The following is a 16,078-nucleotide window of genomic DNA, read 5'->3' as shown; positions in this document are numbered from 1 at the left end:
GAATGATCTGAGGCTAATTTACTCTGTGTCTGTATTAAAATGGGTGTAAATTTACATATTCTCATAAACTTACAATAAAAAAGAATTAACATCATTATAATCAGTATCTATAAAGAAATAGAAAAAAAACAGATAAAAAGAATTTTGAACCAAATTAAAATAGAATGGGGTCAGGTAGTGTCAAACGTGAAAATATCAGAGATTTTTTGAAAGACAACTGTTGCCAAACACATAGAGTCAAATTAAGGACAATTTTTTTTTTTACCCGAGATAAAAATATTCCAGGCAATCTATCAACTGTCTCTTGCACACTGAGACTAGTTGTCAGAGTATGAGACAAGCTGGAAGAGTATGCCACAAAGCTGGATATACCTATCACTAGCCATTTTGACTTTCTATCAATGACGACCTAACCACTATAGAGTGATTCCACCCACACCCACCAGAAACTGCAGAGTGACAGCAGAATTCTATATTGCTTCTAAAGGGAGCTACTGAACCAGACACAGGGGTGCATGCCTATAATTCCAGTGACTTGGGAGGCTGAGATAGGAGGATTTCAAGTTTGAGACCAGCCTCAGCAGCTTAGCGAGGTCCTAAGCAACTTTGGCTCAGTGGTTAAATCCCTAGCACCAAGTAAACAAAAATTCACCAAAAACCCTACAGGGAGCCACTGACAGGGCTTGCACACAATATAAACAGACAAATTATCTCACCATGGCTATCTCCTATTTGAATACCTGAAAACATTATCTTGGTGACTTTATCAGTCTTTATTAGCTTGGTGCTGAAGATGAGAGTTTGACCTGAGTAAGTCCCTGGTTATGCTCTCAGTAACATTTCCCCCAATAAATCCAAATGTGAATTTACATAACATCTAACATCTAACATAACATAACATCTAACATAAGCATGTTATGCTTCTCTAAGTGCTCTGTTTATGTGCAACATTTCCCAGAACAGGAACAACTCCAGGTCCCTGTGCAGGAGGGAAGTCTCAAGAATCTAAAGGCTGCCCTTGATTGTTTCCAAAAGTACTTAACTTTGATAAAAACTAATTTCAAGCTCATCAAAATATTCATGCTCAGATGAAATAGTAATGTACAAAAGAAAGTTTGTTTCATATTCTGAAACAAAGGAACAAAGGAAGAATTGGAGGAAAAAGAAATTAAAATATTACCTTGTCATGAATTTAAACAAAACCCTAATAATTTTATCTACAAAACAACTCAATTTTCACTTAGGTTTAGAGTGATATAAAATAATTATTGTAGTAAGACAGGAATAAGATTAGAAAAAATTAAATGGGAATCAGAACATATTTTGCTAGAGTTGAAAGTTACCTATGATTAAAGGGGTGAGAAGCTATGAATATGATCAGCAATATATGTCTGAAAAATCCATTTCAGGTAAAAGTAAAAGCACCTCAATTCATGCTGGGGAAAGTTTGGTGCTTTGTTTTGTTTTGCTTCACTCTTCTGAAAAATGCTAAAATACATTTCCATGAACTTTGGGTCTGTTTGTTTTTTCTTAGGTAGGGTTGCTGAAAGATTTCTAAGCAAGTGGTATAATTACAATGAATTGAACTTGGTATACAACAGGCCAAATCAACAACTGAAAGTTTTAGAATCAACTAACTATTCTCAGGTTATTTTGCCAGAATTGTCTCCATTGGTGTCTACTGTTGTGACTAACAATAAGATTATTCTAAACATTACTTCTCCTATATGTTTACAGATATTCAAATACAGAAGTATTACCTAAACATTCATAAGAAATTTTTTCTTCCTGAGAATGAATGACATTCCTAAGCTGCAGGGGATAGGAAAAAGGAAATATAAATAAAATTCTCTAATTCCTTTTCAACTATTGCAATTGCAAGGGACTGGAATGATCCAGAAGGTTTCTATTTTATTCTAAATCACCTTCAATAAAGCAATTGTTTTATATTTCCATGCCTTTGTTTCAAATATATATATATATAAGACTCTCAGATATGAGTTAGCAAGATTTAGTGTACTTAATAGAGCATTCAACTACAAAGCATTATCTTGGTACATTATAACTCTCAAAACAATCTCTGAACGGTTTTTCTGACTGGTATCATTAGTTCCCTTAAAATATGGAAATTAATGGGGGCAGGGAGCATGTACATTCCAGAGTCAGATACAGCTTTTTGACAGTACAAATCTATCCCATGCAGCTGTGGTGAGAATTAAATGAGCTAATATAAGTCAAGCTCTTAGAATAGTGTCTGACACACAGGGAGCTCTTGGTAAATGTTAGTTTTTATTACTTTATCATGTCCCACTTTGACTGCTTTATGTGCCTTGGAAAGCAGGAAAGAATAAGTGAGAATCAGAAAAGCCCTTTCCTCTGATGCTTACATACCAGAACAAACACAAGTTTATCTCTTCTGGGGGTGAGGGCCTAGACCTAGCCATTTGGGTTCTTTACATAAAACTAACTTATATTGGTGCCAAGCATGAATGGATGATTGGGATTTTCTCAGGATCCAAAACGCCAATCTGGTGAGCCCATGGTTACTAATCCTTAGCAGATATGAAGGATTACTGTCGGCTAAAGTACAGATTAAGAGGGGAAATCCCACTCGCATCAGTAAGACAAGCAGAGGGATTTGAAACTGGAGGCACCTGACAGAAGCTGATCAATGAGGCCAGTTAAGGAGGCGCTGACACAGCCAAGCAGCAGCACAGACACCAATGGGAGAGAAGAGCAAACTGATGGCATGGAGACCTGTGTCTGTTCATGTCAAGAAGGAAGAAGCGGCACATTGTCCTCCTGATGAGGTGTGCAGGCTAGCCTAGCCTAGCCCAGCCCTGGAGGGCAGCACCAAGGTCCTCTCGTGCTCTGACAGTTAGCAGCACTGTCTAAATGTGAAGTGTTGTATTTTTTATATGTGAAAGAAAACAGAATTAACTTCAAGTTTATCTTGTTTTTTTAGGACAGAATTCAGAAAGCATTCTTACCAACGAAAGATCTTTTTTAGAAACCACATAAGTATACAAAAGATAAATAGCATCCTCAGTCCTCTCATTTGCTTTGGGCCCTATCAGCGCCCTGTGCCATGGGGTGAGGTGTGAAGAAGAATGAATGTCTCCATGGAGAACTGCAGCCATGTAGACAGGACAAGTGCTAGAATGCTGGGGCACTGTGCAAGCTCATTTGCTAAAAACTCTGCTGTGCCACTCTTCACTTTTTAAGCCACCTTCACACTGTAAAATTCAAGTGCCTTCTTTCTGTAATGGATGCTCTCAATATGAAATATTTAGAAAGTACAAGGAAAAGAAAGAAAAGTATTTGAAGGGGTTACTATAGCTCCTCCAAGTGGGTATACGGTTTCATTAGAAGCCATAGATCTTTCAAATGGATTGCATGAACTGGAGCCTAAAGATAACTTGGTCAATTATACAGCTGTGCTTCCAAGACCAGGCATATAAGTCAAAGGCTGGGGCTCTAGGGCAGGGACCTGATAAGTTACTTTTTAGAACAACTGGGGTACAAATAACATGTCCTAGGGCTACTAAGGTATTATCATGTATTTGTTGTTATTTCTGCTTTTTCAAGATTTCAAATTCATCTTTGTGTACATGTGACCTGTAGATCAAACTCAGGGCCTTACATGTGCTAGGCAAGCACTCTACCCCAGCCCTGAAGTTTATCATTCTAAATAGCATATGTTGATTACTACAAGTGTTAAGATATAAAGCATTACATTTTCTAGCTTCATATTCTATAAGCTCCTGCATACCATATCTTTGTACATTATCCACAACTGCATTTTTCCTGAAAGGTCTTTTTATTTAATTCTATTAGATAACAAACACAGTGGCCAAATCTCCCATCCTTTCTGTAAGGGTAACTTCATTACACCAAAAAATTGTACGTTGCAAAGAAAGGCTTATCTATCAGTTCTATACTGTTTATACCCTCTGAAAGTATGCAGTAAATGCTTATGAAATGATTAAACAACTGAGTATAGGATTTACTCCAGCTCTACAAATCACAGTATACATTGAGTTGCTCAAAGTAGCAAATAATATAAAGAGCATTCTATTGGGTTTCTGCAAACTGACAGTATATATATAAACCACATGTCAGATTATCATAACTGAGTCGCAGTAATATTCAGTTTATGAGTGCACAGATACTTATTTAAAATAAGAATTCTGAATGAAGAAAAAAATAATTCTATTTATTACATGTATTCAACAAACACATACAGTATCCAATGGAACAATTTATATCATGTAATCAAGATTAATATAAAACACCAACTGAAACAACACAATATGAATATCCTACCTGAACATCTTTATATTTGTCTCGTAAGTCCAAAAGCCGGTGATAAGCTTTAATGGCTTCTGAAAATTCCCCAACATCAGTGCTGGTGAGGATGTAGTTTTCCCAGATTTGCCAGTGTTCATAGTTACACTTGAGGGCTTCTTGTAATGTTCTAAAAGCTTTTACTCTATTGAAAGTAAAATTTTAAAGAGAACAAAAGAACTTTTTATTAAAATCAATCATAAGATAAGTATTTAGAATGTTAATGTGAACTGTTAGACCTTCAAGTTTCATGTTAATAAACAGAGAGCCCAATCTACCTCAAACTTCCCTATAAAATTCAACGACAGGCCCTTTGGTCTATATATAGCATACCTACAGAGTTACTCCTTCCCTAATCTATTTATTAGTAATAAGGATATTATATTATAACTGGATGTCAGCCTCAAATGTCATCCAGGAAAAGGCCCACTCAAGTTCCAGACTTAGAGTGGTCAAGCAAGCACAACTGCAAACCTGCAAGACAAATAGTAGGAAGCAAAGCAGTAGGGAAGACAGCAGAGGTAAGGAAGTCAAAAAACCCAAAAAGTTCCTCACATTCTACATGAATCTATAAACCAAAATTTCCCAACCAATGCTGGGGGAGGGGAAATCTACACTAGGAAAGACAACCAACAAAATTAACCAGAGAACACAAATTTGCTAAAGATAAAATTAATTTTAAAAAATAATCAAATTTTTAAACAAGTTTGTTCAGAATACTGAAAGAAATATTTAAAGGGAACAGGAGATTGTGAAACAGGTACAAATGAAACAAGACAAGAAAAAAAAAACTGAAAACTTTACAATTAAAAGAAACTTTAAAGCAAAAAAACAAAACTCATCAGGTAACCAAAATTAGACTGCATATTGTCAAAAGAAAACTGGTCAACTACAAGATAATAATGAGGATTTCACAAAAAAATCAGATTAAAAAATGAAAGAACTATGAACAGAGGTAAGGTTCAAATATACATCTGATAGATATTCCAGAGGAAGTGAATGCAGAAATTATATGAAGCTATATATCCAAAAATAATAGCTAAGCATTTTCCAAAACTGAACAAAGACCTAAATTCTATGATCAAAAGTATATTTTGCATACTAAACATTACAAATAAAAATAAATCAACACGTATATATTTTGTGAAATAGTAGAACATAAAGATAAAAGTAACAAAGGAAAAACAACCAAAGACTAGCAAATATGTCTATCGTTACAAGACAAAAAAATAGAATATTTCCTTTAAAGTGCTGAATGAAAATAACTGCCAGCCTAAAATTTTATAGCCAACTCAACTTGCCACTCAAAAGTAAATGCACAATCAAATATTTTTAGATATATAAAGATTAACCACTTACTGACCCTAACTAAAAGAACTACAAAAGGTTCCCCTCCTGTAAAAACAAAAGGAAATTAAGAAAAAATAGAAACACTTCTTCAAAATCAAATATAAATTGTTTCTAGGAGTTTTTTCTTTCATTTTTTTCCTTCTCTATTCCACCCCTACCACCATCAAATATATAATAGTAACTGCCTTCAATAGTAGTGGATTAGGACTCTTTAGTTCTCTCATTTACAGAGAGTAGATATAAAATTATGCTATTGGAAAGAAATCAATAAGCAGCAATCCACAATTATTGAGAGTATCCTTTTTCCTCTATGTCTTTGCCTACTCTAATCATAAGCTACTGGCCTCAACATTTTTTAAATGAATTATTTTTTTCTTCCTGGAAAGCATACCTTCTTTTTAAGGAACTTTACATCAGGATTCACTTATTAAATCCATTACAATATTGAAACTGCATTACGAGAAGTTATATACAAAATAGGAAACTTTCCCAAGGTACTGATACAGGAAACTAGACAAAAAAGTGCAAAAAACACGAGTGAAGAATCCTGTGATAAAAATGTAGTTTCTAGCATATGTTTAGAATATGTTAAACTTTAGAATATGTTTGTTTTGAGAGGAGCAGTAATAATTTACTTCTGGGGCTGGGGTTATGGCTCAGTGCCAGAGAACTTGCTTAGCATGTGTGAGGCACTGGGTTTGATTCTCAGCACCATATAAAAATAAATAAAGGTATTGTGTACATCTACACCTAAAAATATTTTTAAAAATAAAAATATAATTTACCTCTGAAGTAACAACTTCACAAAACAAAACCTAGCCATGGCTGGAGCTATGGAAACAGTAAAGGAAAGGAAACAGAAAGAAAACAGTAAAGAAGCAAGAATAAAGAAATTATTTACCTCTGACCTTGCAACCCAGTTTTCACACAAAAACTTATTAATGGAGTAATAGAAAGGCAAGAATTATAAAGAAGTTGAAAAGCAATTTACAGGACCTATCTCTACAGAATTCCTAAGATTATTGGGCTGGAACACAAGGTAAAAATATCAAGACCCTGACTAGATACAAAATTATCTGGGTTACTAGAAAAACTAATTGAGATCACTTTACAACTATGACAGGGATTTCCCCATCCGATGTTTTAGACCAAAAAGGGGTCTCTAGTGGGTTTCACATAATCAGTTGTAATCAAGAACATAATATTATTTTCTGAAGAGAATGGTAAAACAAATAGTGCTTTATGTAGATTATCATACAAGAGTAGAGGAAGCATTTCATGATCTCAGTAATATGGTTTAATGGTATCTTCAGAACTATCTTGTGATTCCACAAAGAAAAATTAAGTTTTAAAATAATGCCAAATAAAAATGTAAATATATTCATCCTTAAATTAACTTATTAAAACTCTGGCAACAGCAATTCTTATCCCTTTTCTTCCTTCTGCTTTTTGTAGTCAGTCAATAAGCCCAGTTGGCTGTCCCCTTTATAAACTGTTTGGCATCTGCCCTTTCTTTTTCCACTCTAGTTATCTCATGCTTGGATTGTTACAACAGCTGTTTTCTAACTGGCTTCCCAACCTCCAGTTTCCTCCCTAGTCTGTGTCACAAACTTCCCCCAGATAAATCTTCCTAAAATGCTTTCTTCATGAAATTACCCCCACCAAAATCTCTTACTTCCCCATTACATGTGGGATAGTCTCAAACTTGTGAGTCAAACAATCAGAATGCACACCAATTTGACCCAAACCTACCTTTCTGACCTATCTTTCACTGCAGGTCCCGCATTACTCTATAGCTGGACTATCTCCTAAAATAATCCATTCATTTCTGTCATCTACATTTGGTCACATTATTTCCTTGCCTAAAAAGCTATCCTATGTGCCCTGTATCCATCTTTCAAATTTAGCTTGAGTTCAATATAAGCATTTCTGACCCAGGATCACATACCTTCTCTTTTCTGAGATTCTCAAAGGACTAAAGTGTCTAAAACAAAACAAATGTTCTACAAATATCATCTATTATTATTATGGCCCTCTTTGGATTCTCATCTGATATTTACCAAATATAGCTTATACTGCTAATCACTTTTTAAAATAACGTGGGATATTTTATTTTTCAAACTTACATTTCCTGAAGACACTAGTTCATTCAGATGTATTTATGTATTTCAACAAATGTCTAGTATAAAGCAAGCAATTAATAAAAAAAAATTTTTTTTAACTATCAATTAAGTCAACCAACTAAAGGCACGCTTGCTTTCATTATGTAATGAAATTTAGGATGTAAGACCTCAGCATTAGAAAGATTTCAGATGCTATTTCTTATTTTATTCCATGTTAAATGTTTTTAATAAGCAAACTATACATTTAGAATTCAAAGGTGTCTATTAACTGATTCTAACTAATATATGAGGGTGGAAACGAAAAAGATAAAGTGTAAGACATGGTGATTGGAGAAAATCTCACTTATTTTGGAAGCAAAGTTCTTCAAATTTATCTGATATACTTACTTTTGCTTTAATCGGATGTAGGAGGTTGATAAATTGTTCCAAGCCTCAGCATTCTGAAATGATAGAGAATAATAGAGAACTATAGACTATTTTCACTTGGTAAAACAATTGCTGGAACAAAACACATAACACATTTTCCTAGTCTGATATGTGCTATTAAAAATCAATAAGATGGTTAAAAGTAAAAGTATAAAATGAAATCAAACTTTAATAATGTATAAACAGTCAAAAAATAATAAACCAATGATGTAACTACTATAGCACTGATGTATAATTTAAGATTTTATTTTCAAATGTATATTTACAAAATAGAAAATTTATAACACAATTTGTATAATATACAAATTTATTACAAATCCAAGGTAATGCAGAATATTGGTTTTTTGGTTTTTGTTTTTTGGTTTTTTTTGGGTACCCGGGATTGAACTCAGGGACACTCAACCACTGAGCCACATCCCCAGTCCTATTTTGTATTTTATTTAGGGACTCATCACTAAATAAATACAAAAAAAGAAAAACCAAACAGAAAAAAACCCCAGGGATCCATCAGAATGAGGCATACAGTAAATTGTATATACTTGTATAATGCAATACCATACAGCAATTTAAAAATGAAATGCTATTACAACTAACAACATAAGGCAAAACCCAGAAATAAACGTCAAGTGAAAGTAATAAAAAAAAAAGTTCACTATCTATAACTGTAATGTTATGGTTTAGATGTGAGGTGTCCTCCAAAGGCTCACATGTGAGACAATGTAAGAAGGTTCAGAGGAGAAATGATTGGGTTGTGAGAGTCTTAACCCAATAATTGAATTAATCCCCTGATAGGGATTGACTGAGTGGTAATTGAAATGGTAGGGTGTGGCTAGAGAGGTGGGAATTGAGGTGTGGCTTTGGGGTGTATATTTGTATCTAGCAATCTCGATCTGCTTCCTGATCACCACGTGACCTGCTTCCCTCTGCCACACACTCCACCATGATGTTTGTTTAGCCTCACCTCAAGCCCCAAGGAATGGAGCTAGCCTTCTATGGATTAAGACCTCTGAAACCATGAGCCCTAAATAAACCTTTCTTCCTCTACAGTTGTTCTAGTCGAGTCCTTTAGTCATAGCAGCGAAATAGCTAACTGAAGCACTCTATTTATATGAAAATATAGAATAGGCATCTATCTATATCTTGGAATGCAGAAAAAAATTAAGAATAAATTAGTGATTGCTAAGGGACACAGGGGTTAGAGTTCACAGTGAGGGAGGGGCAACAGAGCACAAGGGAACTTTTTGCAATGACTAGAAAGTTCTTCATCTCAAAAGGGGCCATAAATTACAAAACAACAATCTGAATCTCTTAGAACCAACCAAATGTTCATTTAGGATTTGTCATGCAGTCTTCAAATTATATTGCACTTACATCAGACACAGTAGTATGTACACACTTGTAATCCTAGCACTCAGAAGACTGAGGCAGGAGGATCCCTTGATTCTAGGAGTTCAAAACCAGCCTAGCCAACACAGTGAGACTTCATATTAAAAAAAAAAAAAAAAAAAGAAAGAAAGAAAAAGAAAAAGAAAGAAAGAAAACTATATTGCTCTTCAAGAATGAAATGGAAAAAAAAAATAGGTGGCACTGGGATTCCATTACAAATATTTAGATAATTTGGTCTACATTTGAGATGAAAGCTAGATTCCAAAAATCAAGAGTCTATTAAGTAAATGCCTATTAATAATGTGGTCTTCATCCTTTTCCTTAAACACAAACTACTTTATAATCTAAACACTTATGATGACTGGCTAACTGCAATAATTTCCATGCACATCCAAAAGACCAAAAGTGATAATTAAAAAGCTGGAGTGTAAATTCTCTCTAACACCTTAAACAAAGATCTACCATCATAAACTTTACTTTTTGTTCATAATTTTCACAGAAAGTAATTTTGGTGAAATATGATATTAACACTCTAAACTTAGAAATGAAATGATAAAGACTAGGGCTGGGGGTATAGCTCAGTCACAGAATGCTTGCCTAGCACATATGAGGCCCTATGTTCAGAGAAAGAAAAAAAGAAGGAAGAGGGGGAGTAAGGGAAAAAAGGAAGAGTAAGGAAAAAGGGAAGGGGAAGGGAGTGAAGAAAGAAAGAAGGCTGGTTGGTTGGTTGGTTGGCTGGCTGCGTGGTGACGCACACCTGTAATCCCAGTGGCTCGCGAGGCTGAGGCAGGAAGATCGCAAGTTCAAAGCCAGCCTTGGCAAAAGAGAGCTGCTAAGCAACTCAGTGAGACCCTGTCTCTAAATAAAACACAAAATAGGATGTGCCTCAGTGGTTGAGTGCCCCTGAGTTCAATCCCTGCCACCCATCCCACCAAAATACATATGTTTCTACAGAAAAATTAATTTAATTTAGTTTTAGATCTAAAACTAAAATTGTGAAAACAATTCCATTTACAATACCATAAAAAGAATAAATATTTAGGAATACTTTAACAAAAGAAATGTAAAATTTATACTCTGAAAACTATAAAATATTGAAAGGAATTAAAGAAAAGCTAAGTAAATAGAAAGACATTCCATATTCGTGGGATGAAAGACTTAGTATTATTAAGATGGCAATATTCCCTGTCCTAGTCTTCAGATTCAATACAATCCTTATCAACATCCCAGCTGCATTTTTTTGTATAAATTGACAAAAATTCTATATGAAAATTTAAGGAGAAATGAATAGTCAAAACAATCTTGAAAAAGAAAAAGTTGGAATATTCACACTTACCACTTTCAAAACTTACTACAAAGTTTCAAATAATTTATGATTATCAAATAATTTATGATTCATAATTAAATCCTTATATTTATAGTCAGTTGATTTTTTGACCAGAGTGACAAGACCATTCAATGGGAAAAGATAGTCTTTTTAACAAATGATTCTGGGACAACTGAATATCCACATGTAAAAGAATGAAATTGGACTCCTTTTCTTACACCATACACACAAGATTAATTTAAAAGGGTCTCTAGATCTAAATGTAATGGCTAGTACTATAAAAGAAAAAGTAGGAGTAAATCTTTATGACCTTGAATTTGGCGATGGATTCCTCAAGACATGAGAACAAAAGTATGAGAAACAAACAAAAATGTTAGATACTGTCAAAACTTAAAAACTTTTGTGCTCCAAAGAATACTAGCAAGAGAGTGGAAATACAACATACAAGGCCCTGGGTTCAATCCCCAATACCCCCCCCCCCTCCCACACACACACACACACAAAGACAACTAACTGAATTTTTTAAATGGGCAAATGATGATGATGTGAACAGACATTTCTCCAGAGATGATACATGAATGGTCAATTATTACATAGAAAGATGTTCAAAATAATTAGCCCTCAAAGAAATGCAAATTGAAACTATGAGATACCACCCCAAGAATGGCTATAGTCAAAACAGGCAGATAATACACAAATGCTGGCAAGATGTTGAAAACTTGGAACCCTCATTCATTGTTGGTGAAAATATAAAATGCTACTTTGTAAAACAGTCTGGCAGTTCCTCAAAAGTTTGAATATAGAGTTATCATATGACCCAGCAACTCTACCATTAGGTATATACGCAAAAGAAATGGAAACATGTGTCACCAGAAACTTGTAAATGAATGTTAATCATAGTAGTAGTCATCATAACAGCCAAATTGTAGAAACAAATCAACTGATAAATGGATAAATGGGATACATCTACATCATAGAATATTACTTGTCAATAAAAAGGAATGAAGTACTAATACATGCTGCAACATGGATGAAGCTTAAAAACATTAATGTAAGTGAACAATGCCCGTCATAGAAGCTCGAATATTGTATGACTTCATTTATATGAAATGTCTGAAATAGGCAAATCTATAGAAAGAATGTACATCAGTGGTTGCCTAGAGCTAGAGAGGGACAGGAAGAGTTTAGAGAGAAATGGGGAATGACTGCTGATGGGTACCAAGGTTTCTTTTAAGGGCAATAAAAATGTTGCAAAATTCACAATTCTGAACTTACTGAAAATCTGCTCAATTATACATAAATTATCAATTCTATAAAGCTGTTAAATAGAAAAATACTCCCCAATAAAAGAACCTACTAGTAATGCAATTAACATAGGCAGCATATGTTAGCAAATGATAAAACAGACATGACATTTGGCTGGACTCAGCAATGCACATTTTTAACTAAAATTTGTTTTATAAAACTATTTTCAAAATGAAACCACAGTTTTTATGAGAAAAAAATCTTATTTCCAGACTTATAAATCCTATATCTTGAGGTGTGACCTTCTATGAAATGTATACTTTTTTCCACCACAAAAGAAATTACTGTTGTGAATCATACAGTACAATTCAGATAACTTAAGAGAATATTAAGGAGCTGAAATAAAGAAAAGATAGGGGAACAAACTTACATCAGGTTCTAGGGTCACACAACGCTGGAATGCCTTTGCTGAGCCTCCATAGTCTTCCAATGCCAAATAGGCACAGCCTAGAGAAAACCACACCCCGAGCTGCAAAGACCAAAAGACATAGTCATTCAAGTGCACAGAGACATATTTACAGGATGTAATCTGAAAATTATTAAAGATACTAATTCAACATTTTACCATAAAGAATGCAGAGCTATATAATAAACATTTAATTTACATTTAGTTTAAATTTAAGTAGTAATGAAGATGGATTTTTCTATATAATTTGCAAAGCTAATATAACATGAAAGCATGTATAACGTCACTGCACATCTTTTGCTGAGAAAGATCAAACCTGATGCTAACAAAGTTCTTTAGATGCAATGGAGAGCTTTGTTTACAGGCCTTTATATTAGGAGCCTGATATTATAAATTTAGGATTAATCAAACATTTTTCCTGAGCATCTTCTATGTAAAAGGAGTATACAACTTTTTCTTTAAAATGGCAAATTTGCAACTGATAGATACATCACAAACATAAAAAGACAAATTTCTGCTTTCACCTTCAATTACTTCACAACTCATGCAGTTTAACAAAAGCCAAACTAGCCTAAAGTCTATCTGTGTAAGCATGCCTGATTTGTGTGTTTGTTGCTATGGACAGAAACTAAGGCTTCACACATGCTAGGCAAACCCTCTACTACTGAGCTGCACGGTCAGACCCTGAAAATAATTTGGGCAACACTGGCTCAGAATCTGGATTATCAAAGTCATGCAAAATGGAACACTGAGCTTGGGAAAACAGGTAAAATAGCTATTGGAACTACAAAAAAAAATTCTTTCCAGCACAGAATTTCCTTAAAATTCAATAGCCCCTATCAAGAAGGAGATAACACTGATAAAAATTCAATCCTATTAGTCAGAAAAGCAGCCATTACCAGTTAAGTTTGTTTTCCTTTCAGATACAGACTGTATGGCAGCAGCAGATGGAAGTCTACCTTCTTACCGCCAGCACAGAGGCAGTGGCACTTTAGTGGGAAAGGAAATGAGGTGCTCCATTATCTATCCCCAGCCTTCCTCAGAGGCAGAAGAGGAGGCTGCCTCCATTTCCCCCCTCACTTAGCCATTCCCACAAAACTTATTCCATATGGCCAGCTGAGGCCTGAAAGTTCTTTAAGCAGATAAAGATTTTTAGCTGATAATTAGAGATAAGGCTTAGAAAGCAAACATCCTTGGGCAATTTAACTCTCTGCAATGAATTCACAAGAGGCTATAAATAATTACTATATAGAGAACAGATTTTGTTAGAGGCATAGGTAATGCCTGAAAAGAGGGAAGATGTGTGTCTGATGGGAGTTGAGAGAAACAGAGGGACTAGGTTGAAACTAGAATTACAAGTTCACTTTTCTGAATTATGGGACTTCCAGCAACTTAAAAATGAGCTCACTACTTTGCTTTCTTCTGGTTATTTATAGAACCAAATGAAAAGAGCTTCAGTGCCTAACCACTCTCACTGAACATGATATATTCTGATAGGACCTAAAGTCTGATATTAACTTAAAAACCAAAATAAAAAACAAGTCCTCTAACTTCCAATGTGTTTAAAAAGTTTCAAAACCTGTTGGTTATATTTTATCAATTCTAAGGTATACTTTTTTTTTCAACATCTCTGAAACAGAGATGCAAGTCATCAGAGTTTTATTGGCAGTTTTCTTCCCCCCTAAATGAAGCAGCACTTAACGGGGTGCCCCTTATAATGGATGGCCTCTTAGAAACAATGAATTATGGTAGTTAGCTTACTAGGAATGAGTGCTGTCTCCTTCTGGTACTAGATTAAGAACAGTGAGAACTGCCCTGAGGTTCTCTAAATGCCTGTGCTTTGTTTGTTTTCTACATTGCCAAATGACAAATCATCTCTTCCATGAGTTGTTATAGTAACGAGCCAGTGTAAAAATCAAGATTTAAGTAAAGAACTTTTTAACTTTTCAGTTCACCTGAAAAGATTTACGAAGATTGCAAATATCCCAAATTAGCAATCTCCTCCATATAGCTCTAAAATATACTGGTGGTAAGATTTATTCTTTACTTTTTGGGTTTAAAAATTAGTTAATGTTTTGTAAAAATTAGTTAATGTTTTGTAAGTATCTTAATCAAAACAAATGTACTAAAAAGCAGACATAAGTATTTTCATGGTCCTCTTTCACTCTTGGTTATTTCTGCAGTGGTCTTAATAATTTGCATTGAAGGACATCCTAGAATCAGTTAACTATTAATTAGATTTCATCTACTGACAGCATATAATTATGATGGGCAATGACCTCTGTATACACCTTATTCTTTGAAATTGTACAAGGCCCTTTTTCTTTTTGTTAAAACTCTAGGATCTTCTTGCTTATGGCTGACACACTGAAGCATTCATATCTTGCTTCTCAACTGAGATCCTTAGAATTTGGGGAAAAGGAGAATATATGGTGCCTCTTTAGCCTTTTTCTTTTTTTCATCTTAAACTATTACTTAAATTATTATTATCAATAATGACTGTCTTCTGGACTGAAGAAGGTCATATTCTTAAGAAAAGAATAATATAAAAAAAAATATTAAATTAAAAAAAAATCAAAAGAAGCCTTTCAAACCCTCACACAAGTCCTCAAAATGGAGTTGAGTTATTGAGTACCAAAATCTCTTAACTAGCCCAGAGCTATCATATAGAAATAGAATGCTAGCCCACATTACATTTTCTATTAGCAACATTTTAAAAAGTAAAAAGAAATATGAAATTTATTTTAATAATATCTAACTCTACATATACAAAATAAGATGATTACTTCAATGTGTTATTAATGTACAAAATTACTGAGATATTTTATATTCATCTTTTTATACCAAGTCTTTGAAATCTCATGTGTGTCTGACAGCATGTCTCAGTTTTGATGAGACATATTTCAAGCAGCTGGTGGCTGCTACATTGGGGGCAGCACAGATCTATGCTACTTCTCTGAAATAAGCTCATAGCCCCTAGAATGCATCCTGTGAGCTCTCACTGTTCATATACTATAGTTATTCTCATTTCTTTGTATACAGTAGCAACCAGAATAATTAGCACTTAATAAGCATCTACCATGTGTGCCAAGCACTGACACCATGAGCTTTCCATATATTGCCTCATGTGTTCCTCACAAAAACTCTGTAAGGTAGTTAATATCATCCTCATTTAAGCGATATCAAAGGAATGGAGATTTCAACCCCATCAGGTGACCCAAAGCCAGCATCTTCTCCACTTGGCTACATCTCACTAACCACACCATTCTGACCATATACAAGCCATGACTCATGGCAATACCACCTTTGTCATGGATATAGAAAGAAATGGAGCAGTAAACATGTGCTGGGCACACCCAAGACAGCAAAGCTTTAAAAAACAGAGGCATCCTTCTTCCCCCAAAGGCT

At 34.4% G+C, this 16,078-nt stretch overlaps 1 protein-coding gene across 4 annotated transcripts in view; it reads right to left on the bottom strand.

Moving 5' to 3' along the window:
* Nucleotides 1–16,078, bottom strand: part of Ttc27 (tetratricopeptide repeat domain 27) — a 157,457-nt gene that overhangs the window by 22,162 nt on the left and 119,217 nt on the right. For all 4 annotated transcript variants that reach the window (XM_071601477.1, XM_027933487.2, XM_071601478.1 and 1 more), the window contains 3 exons: nt 12,635–12,733; nt 8,208–8,260; nt 4,327–4,492 (listed from right to left, as the gene is read on the bottom strand). In XM_071601477.1, the coding sequence (XP_071457578.1) occupies nt 4,327–4,492; nt 8,208–8,260; nt 12,635–12,733 (318 nt within the window). The remainder of the gene's footprint in view (nt 1–4,326; nt 4,493–8,207; nt 8,261–12,634; nt 12,734–16,078) is intronic.

The sequence above is a fragment of the Marmota flaviventris genome, chromosome 14 (assembly GCF_047511675.1).
Source record: "Marmota flaviventris isolate mMarFla1 chromosome 14, mMarFla1.hap1, whole genome shotgun sequence".
Taxonomy (NCBI): domain Eukaryota; kingdom Metazoa; phylum Chordata; class Mammalia; order Rodentia; family Sciuridae; genus Marmota; species Marmota flaviventris.
The sequence above is the reverse complement of the archived record's forward strand: the minus strand, read 5'-3'. Positions and strand labels throughout refer to the sequence as shown.